General features: G+C 40.3%; 1 protein-coding gene across 17 annotated transcripts in view; it reads right to left on the bottom strand.

Moving 5' to 3' along the window:
• EMSY (EMSY transcriptional repressor, BRCA2 interacting) overlaps window positions 1–9,697 on the bottom strand; it is a 41,102-nt gene extending 31,405 nt beyond the window's left edge. For 12 of the 17 annotated variants that reach the window (XM_030258341.4, XM_030258401.4, XM_030258288.4 and 9 more), the window contains exons 1-6: window positions 9,557–9,697; window positions 8,475–8,583; window positions 4,959–5,058; window positions 4,244–4,318; window positions 1,940–2,115; window positions 553–705 (exon numbers count right to left, since the gene is read on the bottom strand). In XM_030258341.4, the coding sequence (XP_030114201.4) occupies window positions 553–705; window positions 1,940–2,115; window positions 4,244–4,318; window positions 4,959–5,058; window positions 8,475–8,544 (574 nt within the window). In that variant the 5' untranslated portion in view covers window positions 8,545–8,583; window positions 9,557–9,697. Of the gene's footprint in view, window positions 1–552; window positions 706–1,939; window positions 2,116–4,243; window positions 4,319–4,958; window positions 5,059–8,469; window positions 8,584–9,556 lie in introns of those variants that run through there. The other 5 variants (XM_030258635.4, XM_041721507.2, XM_030258460.4 and 2 more) reach the window with 3 other exon arrangements.
• Between the last annotated feature and the right edge of the window lie 1,871 nt (window positions 9,698–11,568).

The raw sequence follows: 11,568 nt of genomic DNA on the forward strand, positions 1-11,568 counted from the left end.
TGTCCTGGATTTCCAGATTTAATTACATGAAGATGGGTCTCTGTTAGGAATTAGTATGAAGTTTTCACAGTTGCCAAGGAACACAAGCTTCACTAAGAATGACTTCCAGGTAAATCACAAAATGGCCAGACATAGTACATATGCATAAACCCCTGCCAAACTGCATCCAAAAATAAAAAAATTCTATGTCAACTGTGAAAGTGGAGAAGAGGGACCTTTTCTAATTCAACTAAGTGACTACTATGCATTAGTTCCCAAAAAGATGGATCAGAAGTTCACTGGTATACAGAAATGTCTATATTTAATTTTCAAAATATTTTTCACTTGTTGTCCTTATAGTTTTAGTGCTCCTTGCAGGATTTTGAAGTGAGTGGATTTATCCTGAACACTATCTATCTGAAAAAAGGAAGTAATAAACTCATTCTCTAGACGAAATGAAGGCACAAAGGCCTTAAATGACTTGACCAGCGTTGAGGTGTTTAGTGCTGCCTATGCTTCAGCCATGTTCTCCCTTTCTTTCCCTTTTGTTAATTAGTTGCTAGTGTCACTTACTTTTGACGTAAACAGTACTTCCACTTGGCAAGACGACTACATTGGAGGCCGGACTGGCAGGTCTGGGGGACTTCACTGTTGCTACACTGCCACTTGGAACAGGGGTAGATGTTGGGGTTGAAGTGGTACTTGTGTAGGAATAGCAAACCACCACTGAAGAGGAGAAAAGACACCTTCCATATAACTGAAGTGCAGAATCCCATTATTCTATCACTATTTTTACAACTGAAATGGAACCCAAAGACTTACTGGGTCATTATCTCTGCACCTCTGCAGTCCTGTTACTGCGGAATACTCCCCAGTTTGAGCTAAGCATGGCCATGAGATTAATGGTCTTCAAAGACAACAAAAAAATCTAAACTCCCATCCTCCCATCCCCAATAATCTGTGCTGCCAATGTGAATTTTTTGTATTAATCTTTGTTTTACTTTATAATTTATTTTAATTTTAGCATTAACTCAATATGTTGATCTTTTGGCTTTTCTGTAAGTGATCACATCTAGACTAGTAATCGATAGAAAAGTATTATTGCCTCAACAGTACATCAGTTGAAAAAACCAAAATATTCTTTCAGTAGTGAAAAACTGATTGTGCTGATCAGCTTTTTTAAACCACTGCTTTTAAGTAATAACACAATGATACAGTACTTCTCACAAAACCAGGATAAAACAGCTTGTTTCAAGAAGTGCTATATGTTCTCCAGTTGTATGAAGCCTAATTCAAGCCTGCTGAGCCAAGCTAGTTGGAATGTGTACTACCATTATTTAAAAAGCATAGGGAAAGCAGAAAGCAACCTTTATACTTGTTCCTATAGTACATTTAACCTGAAGAAAAAAACCCAGAGGTATTTTCTTGATTTTCACCAAAATCTACTTGCATTCTTAAAACAAAACATTCTGAAGCAGCTTTCACCACTTATAAAACTTTACAAAATCTAGCCATTAGTTCAAGTTTTTAAAGCTTACAGAGCTGAAGAAATTAATCAGTGAATGTCATTTCCTGACAAACTGGGTTCTTTTTATATTTCAGTTGCTAGAGTGTCAGTAACACAAAGCAGTTAGATTAATGCTGCAGATACCACAAAGGTATATTTTAAAAAGGGGTATTTTATATTTCTGTGAATAATGTTTGGTAAGAAAGTTTGGATTTTTTTTAATAGGTTCACAGAATGGTTTGGGTTGGAAGGAACTTTAAAGCTCACCTAGTTCCAACACCCTGCCATCACCAGGGACACCTTCCACTAGACTGGGTTGCTCCAAGCCCCGTCCAACCTGGCCTCAAAAAATTATCTTTAATATTTAACACTTAAAATCTAAGACACCAGTTTCTATTGCAACGTTGCTTTCACATTCCCATAGATTGCAGCAGAATCCTATCTTTCTCTCACCTTCTTTGTTTCCAGTTTCTGCAGGAACTGGAAGAGAGGCGTTGTGCTGAATGGCTGCATTGGCAACAGCATTCGCGGTCACAGTGAAAGCTGTTTGTGGAACAAGCCGTGGCATCAGCGGCACCAGTCGACGCCCTTCTATGGACCACTCGGAAGAGCTGTTGGGCCCAGACATACTAAACAGAAATGCATGTTCTGTAAGCATTTTGATGAGTTTCAAAATACTCAGTATCCTATTTGAGTATATTTTTGCAATAGTGCAAGTCTAAAAGGCAGTTTAAGGCATACTAGAGCACTAATACTCAACTTTCTTTGATGAAAGCCCTTGCATTTTTGTCACCTGATATAAAAACCCTCCCATTTTAAATTGAAGAGTTGACTCTTCTTTTGTTGTTTTGTTTTACAGAGCTGTTCAAGGGCCAGAGGTGTGTGAATGCCATACTCAAACCCTCCACTACTCTACCTACTATTCAGGTACAGTTGCTGTGCTCCCTACTTCTGGATTACGAAAATACCAAGAAACCAAACAGATATCATAAAAGACAATTGAAATGGACTACGTTACAGGGAAAAACTCTCAGCTTCAAAGGCAAGTTTTGTTTTACCTGAAGAGCTTCTGATGCTTATTAAAATAGTCCCAAACAAGGTGACAGAACATGAGATTATTTAAATACTCCCTAAGCATCTTTCTAAACAGAAAGGTGTCTTCTGCTCTAGTTTGCTCTTAACCTTAGAACTTACACTCACACTAGAATGTTTCATAAAAACACTGTTATCTAGATGGAGAAATACTTTTGACTGTTTTATATGAGTCATTTGTCAAACCAGCAAAACCAAAATGGCAAATTATTTTTCAATGTTGTAATGTTTTTAAGCAAATCAACCCATTTAATGTATTAATATATTCTAAAAACAACTTCTCACATGAAATATTTCCAGCAAGCTGCAACAAGAGGTACTACAAAGTATTCTGTTAAATGCAGAGTATATCTGCTCTGTTCTTAAATCTTGATATGCTTCAGCATTCCTCATACATATGCATATTGTATAAAAAGAGCTACATAAGATACATTTTAAAAACAAAAAATAAAGGGTACAAAAGCTAGCAAAGTAGGCTTTCCTAATGAATTAAGAGAATTATGTAAGTCAAATACTATATTACCAACCGTCACTCATAAGGAACCACCATAGGAAAAATAAAGAAAAACAGCACTTCAAAACTGCACCTTTATCTGGATTATAATATTTCATTGAAGTGCAACACCTCAGGACAAACTATTCATGTTCTGCAAAATCCTAAGACTAGAAGTACTACTTGAAAGGAAAACTTGATTCAGGAAAAGAATCCTGATTTGACAACTACATGCTTTTCAGTGGGTTTTGTTTGGTGAACAGCATACTTCTAAATCTTTAAACTTGAAAATTAAAACTTAAAATTCTTTCTACAGCACTAAACCAGTAGGCTGATTTTACCTAGACTTGGATCAAACAATTGCTAACTCCAAGTGTCTTGCTATTCATATTACTTCCTTTCCTTCCTCCTCACAACATTAAAGCTACAAGAGTAAAAAAAAAAAAAAAAAGTCAACAGCTGCAACACAGAATAAGAAAAAAAATACAGTCACCTACAATGCAGCTCCACAGTAAGACTATTAAGTAATTATCAAAAATATATAACCACTTGGTCTACTGCTCCTCCACCTTTCATAATCATATGGAGCTTGTGAAAGCAAATACAAGGAGGAACCAGCCCAGCTGATGCCAGCACAGCAGCTGCATCACTGAAAGTGGTGGACACTGATGTCATCGGCTTGCTGCAGCTTTTTCTACTCTGACCATTTTTTCCTTTCTATGCTGATACACTGTTTTCCACTAATCTGCCACCTCTTTCCCTCTCTTTATCTCTGCTATGTAGTTTTCTCTTTCCTCTTAATACAGCCTTTCCAAACTGATTAAAATAAAACCAAAAGCAAAACAAACAAAAGCAAACATGTTCATCCTACTTAGGAGCATTTCTATTTTCTCAATTCTCTGTTTATTCTGGTCTATCTTACAGAATGGTCTGTTTCTTACATGATACTTGTACAGTGAATGGGATAGCCTTGGATCCAAAATGTAATGGTACTAAATAACTGTTTCTAGGTCCCTGTATATCTAATACAGTAATTCCTTCATCCATAGAGTGTTTTAACTACTGGTTCTTTAAACCACCATCAATCCTCAAAATTCTACCATTCAGTTAAGGCATAATGGATTTCCCAAAGGTACTCTTGGATATCAGTGACAAAATTACTTGGAACTTACTTGTGTGCAATCGTTGTTAGTCGTTCATCATTTACTGCTCTCCGAACTTCAGCACGATGTCGCTCTGTTGAAATACTATTAAAAAACAATAAAGCAATATATTTTAATCAGAGGAAGACACAAATGTTCATCTAAAAATTCCAGCTAAAATTAAACTTATGAATAATTTATCTAAGAGAAGAAAGGGAACATGACTTTACATTTAAGAGACTATCACTTAACCCTTGTTGTCACAGAGAATGAATTGTATTATTTCTCAAAAATATTACTGAAGAATGAAAAGAACATTACTGTTCACAGGGTATCCTTGAAAAACAGCTAGAATCCAACCTCGTAATGAGTTCAATACATTTAAATGATATGGCAGAAAAGTTCACACAGGCCACACAGCATTCTTTCTTGAGGTACCTTGGGTTCAAAACCTTGGTGTTTTACCTTGACAAAACCACAAGCCAGTGTACAGTCATGACCTGACTGTAACCCTTTTAACATTCAGTATCCCAAAAAGTACCAACAAACTAGTAATGCTTCTACCACTGAAGAATGCTTGTTTTCCTTATTAAGAACTCCAAGGAGAACAGGAATGAAACCTCGGCAACATGGAGAATTACTTCTCCAAATTCAGATTTATGTTGTGATCCTGGTGAAAGAAAAAGCATGTAACACCTTAAAAGAAAAAAGATGACAGTTCTTAGTTTGAAAAGATCAGGGTTACCTAAGCACTTTAGAGAGTTCTCCAAGAAGATCCTTCTTCTCTTTTGTAAGGTCTCCCTGTGCACGTAAGGCACTGATGACACCTGCATAGGCCTCCAGTTCTGAAGAATTAGAGTGAATAATATTTCTATTTAATGCTCACAACAAAGGGGGGGAAAATGTTGTTTTCTATATTATTGAGGTTATTCTAATAATTTTCAAAATCATTAAAAGTAACATGTCTTTCAATTATTTAGTGCTATTTCAAAAGAGATTGATGATTTGGAACTCTCTCAGTCAATTACTCTGCCCCATAAAACATTTCTATGAAACAATTGACTCATCACAGAGGATTATCCAGTTTACAAACCCAGATGAATGTGTCAAGCTCTCTCTGACCTGACAATTCTGCCAAAAAGCTTGAAGAAACTGTTTGGAGAGTAGTTCAGAATTCTCTTCACACATATCATTATAACGAGTTCTATGGAAAAGCTTGGCTTAGAAAAGAAATACACTATCAAAAGAGCAACTGGTTTTCTTGGAATGCCTTTCCCTAATCAGCATGGACGACATCAGCTCTAGTTTGTTAAATATGATCATAATCTTTTATGCCTATTTACTTGCTATGGTACAATTGCTTGAATCTGAAAGAAATGCAAGACAATGTGAATTAAACCTGCTCAACACAAAATAAACAATCCAGCTATTCTTAAACACAGAACTACCACAAAGACTAACTCACAAAAATACAACACTGATTTACTAGAAGTGTGTAATTCCAGGTGACTGAGATGCCACGCCACCAGCACTTAAAAAAATTTGAAAGTAAAAAGCTACTGATATTTTTGAATGTTGTCATACTAGACAGGGTGAAGATACATCTAATGCAAATAATGAAGCCTGCTAATTTGGCAAAGAATGACTTGCTATTCTCAGCTTCACACTGTTTAGGGAAACCCAAAACAAAAATTCTCTTGATCCTGACACAGGTGCCTTTCATTTGACACCTCCATTTCAGCAGCCAACCCAAACAACCCCACAACAGATCCTGGTTACCCAAAACCAAGAATAAAAAGTGCAGGCTAAAACCCAACATTGCTGAAGTTCGCTGCAAAAGAAAAGACTGATGCTTTTCTGAAAAGCTTTCTGTTTAAGATTCCAAAGAGCCAATTTATAAATTAAATCAAGGAATTATACTGAAAAGAAATTCTGCTCTCCTGTCGTGATTAAGTAGATAAAACAAAAAGCAGAGTAATTTTGGTTAACTATGCAGCCTGCACAGGCATGCTGAGTGACCTACATAAGCGTTTACAGCTTCAGTTATAAAACATTCACTAATTAATGCAATGGTTATTACTAATATCAACATTTATTTAGACAATCATGTTACAATATTTACAGTACTATTTATTTTCCTCTGTTAACAACTTAAAGTAATTCTCAGATGCAACCATGGAATTATTTATCAAGGCTAAACTTTTTTTTTCCTTTTGCATTTTAAATAAAGAGCCTTTATACTATAGCTGTAAAAATGCACATTCTGGTCTTTTGGAAGCTAGTAAGGATAACAAAACAGCTGTAACTTCCTCCCCTTTGTGATTATATAGCAACACAAAAGACATGAAAAAGCTAAAATGAGTTTGGCAAGTAAATATCATTATTGCTAGTGTTAGATGCTGGGATCATCACCTCGTTCAGTAATAAACCACAATCAACACCAGGTCCTGCATACTTCTAGATGCATTTGAGCCTCACCTACACCCCTGCTTCACTCCTCACAGAGTACTCCCACTACTGGTGTACTGTTAGCCAAATTACATGTCAGGCTGTGAGCTGGAAAAGCAGGATTCTCTAAAGTAGATGGCTCTTGCTGCATGTGACAGCCACACAGCAATTGTTCCCACTGCCTGTGCTCCTTCAGCTTCCAGTCCCGTGGTGTGTCTCCTCTCAGCTCATAGAGGCAGTGCCTCAGCCTTACCATGCTGGCAGTGCCCCCTTGTCGGGACACAGCTCATGCCAGCAAACCAAAAATAATTCTTTTTGAATTTTTTTTTCCTTCCTGTCAGCCTAGTTTATGTCATTGAACGAGGTGTAGCTGCAGTTCTGTTTGGCTCAGCTGCACTAGCAAGGTTCTGCCAGCACACCACTGTTAGCTCGGGTGAAAGTTTTTTTGTTTTTCCAGGATTCCAGCCAGCACAGCTGCGTTAATGAAACTCAGTAGCACATATCTGGTCAAAAGCTTTTGGTACTCTACACTTTCTCCTAGTTTCTGTACTTCTTGAGCCTTGCTCAAGACTTAGGGTTGTCATCTTAACATATAGTACAGCTTGTTGCAATGTTGTGTGCACCATCTGCATCACTGTTTCAACAGCATGCATATCTCATATTCCCAAGGAATGAAATAAAAAGGGAAAAGGGAGGGAAGATAAATTCTCAGCTCTCAAAAAATAAAGTGGATAGCTCCACCTTGGGACAGTTAACAAACACAGCACACCGTGTCTTAGCAGTCAAAACAAAATGAGAACAAGAAAAGCTGTCACTTGACAGTCACAGGAAGTTAGAGGGAGCCTCAACTTTCTTCTTGACATCATCTCCTAGATTATGGTCCTCAGAAGAAACTCTCAAAAATATAAAGCTTTTTTCTTTTCCCATCTAGTATAATTTAACTGGCAAAACCCCAAACCTTTAATTTCACAAATTCAGCCATAAGAACTCAAAACCAACTGTGCTGGATCAGATCAAAAGTTTAACTAAGGATTCTCTCCCCTGCAGTAGTCAAAAACAAGTAAGCGAGTAAAGAGCAAATGTTTTTATTACTTTCCAAAACACAGAAGCAGCTCTCCTCATATACTTAGATCTACAAGGACACAGCACAGAAATACCTTCCAGTGTCTATCCCTTGGGCAGGGGCCTCAAATACTGAGCTACATTTGAAACAATGAAAAAGACTAGTGTGGTTATGGCAGTTGAGTGAGGACATCATCTTCCCACTTGCCTGACAACCTGTGTAACTGCAAATCACTAACAGCATTTTTTTAAATCCTGTTTTATTTTATTTCTTCACAATAATATCTTCAATACTTGATTCATCCCTGCAATGACAGTTAAACCAGGATTTCACTATGTTTTTTTTGGTGTACAAAAAGGTGTCTAATACAGAATTGAGGGGAGGGGGGGGGACCAAAATCACAACAAAACAGAAAAAAAAAAAGAAAACAACTCCAAAGGTTCTCTTTTTACAGAAAAAAATTTGCTGTATGTTAATAGTGACAGAAAAACACAGCCCTGCAACACGGCAACTAGGACATCCAAGAGAGATTCTACCAAATCAAAACAATTCTTCTCTACTCATATTGCTAGGGCTGAGAGTGTCAGCCAAACATAACTTTAAGCCAGTGCTGTCAAACCAATGACACATGAAAAACGCAGGAAATTACTTGCAGTTGCCTGCAGACATTTTAAAATATTTCATGCAAGCAGCATGAAAGCAAATCTTAAAAGGGCAAAATACAGATCCACAAATTGTATCTTACTGTACCCAGTTTGCGAAGGATCCTCTTGCACTCATCCCTGCTGAGGTCCAGAAGAGTAGGCCACACCACAGGCATCCTTCCCTTGTGTCTGTGCTGCCACAGAGCTCAGCCTCGCTGGAAAACGAATATAAACGCTCAAGCCCATAATTTAGTGATTTCCCAAGCTGATTAATGCAAACTCCTCAGCCTGCTCACAACTCCACCGACATATTCGCTCCCATTCCCGCCCCAATCTTTTCAGTGGCATGAAGGAATTCGGTAGTTTCACAAGTGCATGGACTTCCTATACTCTCTAGATCAAATGCATCACCCAATCCTTTTTACAGAGTGTCTATCCCCTTCTGAAGCCTATTTTTTTCAGGCTGAAACGCTCTCCGAAATGATGTTTAAGTCTCCTCCCTCTCTCTATGCAGAGTACTCATTAAAAGAATTCTTCCGGCGAACCGCACGCTCCCCTTCCCCCCGGAGAATGCGTTTTGCGCCAGCCTATATTCTATGACAGGACAGCAAAAACATCGGGTGTGAAAATTTGCTCTCCACATACCAACACCAGCCCCCCCCCCCAAAAAAAAAGCCAAATACGAGAACACCTCTATCTCAACGCGGAGAGATTCCGTGGGTGGCGGGGAGAGAGGGCGCATGTCCCCGATGCGGCGAGGATAATAAAGGAAAAAAGAGCAGCCGGAGGCGAGTTGGGCAAGCGGGGCTTGTGGCGGGCAGCGGGGGTGGGGAAAGGTGGGAAAGGTGGAAGGAACAAAAGCCCTGACGCCGCCGCAGCTTCCAGCCCCTCGGGGCTGCATGGGGGGAGGGTCTCCCACAAGGGCGCCCAGAGGCAGCCGCCACCCGGGCACTCCCCGCCCGCCCTTCCCGGGGACTTCCCGGAGCCAGAGGCGTTCCCTGCCGGGACTGGGGAAAGAGAGAGAGAGGGAGAGGGAACGGGCGGCGGCTGCTTCCCCGCATCGGCCGCGCCGGCGAGCAGCGCGATGCGGGGCCCGGGGCGCTGCGCTGGGCCCGTAAGGGGGCGGCGGGTCCCCGCCGTCCCGGAAACGGAGCTGCCCCTCTCACTGAGGCGGGGAGCAGGACCCACCTGCCCGGCCGTGCCCAGTACATCGAAGGCTCCGCGGCAGCCGCCCCCCGCCGTCCGCCAGCGCCGGCCTCGGGTTTGTTTGGTGGCGGCGGCGGCGGCGGTGGCGTTTACTCGGGCCAAGATGGCGGACGAGAGCGCTGCGCACGCGCGGGCGCCGCGGGGCACGCTAGGAATTGTAGTTCGTGCCGCCCTTCAGCCGTGAGGAGCTGGAAGAAACTGCTGCCAAGATGAGCGCTCGAGTGGGCAGTGCGCATGCGCGGCGTCAAGGAGCATGCTGGGAATGATAGTTCTGTCGGTGTTTCTTGACGCGTGGGAAGCTGCGCCCACCGTGGCTCGGCGGATACGGGCAGCCGGAGGGGACAAAACACGTTGCGCGTTGTCTGCCTGGGTTGCCAAGGTTCGAAAGCAGAACTGTAGGAATTAACAGCTGGCCGCGTACCCCAGAATTGTAGGAATTAACAGCTGGCCACCGCTCCTAAAACAAAATGTGACAGGGGAGAACATCACTCCCGTAGTGCAAACGCCATTTGGCTGTCAGCAGTTTTCTAACTTAAAGCGGACGCGGCGGCTGTAGCGAACCGCCTGTAGGGAACAATAAGGAAATAAATCCCGCACCTACAGCCGCTCCGAGGTGCCTCTGTTCCCCCGGGTACAGCAGTCCCAGCACCGCCAGGGTCAGAGACTGGCTGCTGGTTTGGATGTTACAGCCATTATAATTTGTTTTCCTGAAGATTTCTCTGAAAAATGTATGTTTTATGATTGGCTTTTCACAAATGTTACAATGAATATTGTGGAAAAACGCCAATCACTTGGTTTTTAAAATTTTAAAAGTTTAATAATCATAAAATGGTTATAAAATTAATAATACAATTAGAGTAATAAAGTTTAGAGTTAGGACAATTACAAGACAATAAAAAGCAAAGAATTATGGAAGTCTGGATGCTCTTGGACACTAAGTCATGAAAAGCATCCCTTGTGAACAAAGGAATAACTTTAAAAGCAATAGCCTGTTGCATATTCATATATCCTTCATGGTTATACACACATTCTATTTAAAACAAGAACTCTGTCTCTTGTATGTCAACTGTTTCTTTTAATCCCCAAGGCGTTTTCGAGTCTGAGCAAGGCCTGAAGAAATTAGCTTCTTCTGATAAGAAAACCATAAATTCCTCTCCTCTGGAAGATTTAGATGTTCCTTGAAGCGAGTATCTCATCCCTAAAATAAAAAACTCCCCCCACATACATAGTCTCTATTTTAACATTATGTTGGAACCTAAAACTGTATTTAACACACTACTTAAGAGAATTAATACAGCATAACTTTCTAACATTACACATATAATATTTGTGAAAAATGCATATTTTATTATTGGCTTTTTGCAAATATTACAATGAATATTATGTGTATATGTGTAATGTTAGAAACTGTTAGAAAGTTAGTCAGTGCTCCACCTGCTTTTAAACAGGATATATTTGGTGAGGGAGCTCTTACCTACTTCCTACCATCCAGTTTTCTGTATCCTGTTTTTTTTCCTAAGCTTTATTTTATTTTTACTTAATAATGGCTTCTGACCAGTACAACCTCTATCTAATTATTTCATTACTTAAAAAGCTTGTGGCTTTTACCATTACTTCTTTGACTACCTGAAAGGAGTTTTAGCCAGGTGGGGATTAACCTCTTCTCCCAAGCAACCAGCAACAGGATGAGAAGACAGGGTCTTAAGCTGTGCCAGGGAAGGTTTAGATTGTACATCAGGAGGAATTTTTTTCACAGAAAGGGTGATTAGATATTGGAAGGGTCTGCAAAGGGAGGTGGTAGAGTCATCATCCCTGGAGATGTTTATGATCCGTCATAGGCTGGACTCAGTGATTGCAGAAGTCTTTTCCAACCTAATTGATTCAGTGATTCTGTGTGGGATTATCCATCAGGCTGCAGAGTAACAGCATCCTCCTAGAGCCAAACAAAAGAAAATAAGAGAACACCATTATGAACTCGATGTCCATCCCATGCC

The sequence above is a fragment of the Taeniopygia guttata genome, chromosome 1, assembly GCF_048771995.1.
Source record: "Taeniopygia guttata chromosome 1, bTaeGut7.mat, whole genome shotgun sequence".
Taxonomy (NCBI): domain Eukaryota; kingdom Metazoa; phylum Chordata; class Aves; order Passeriformes; family Estrildidae; genus Taeniopygia; species Taeniopygia guttata.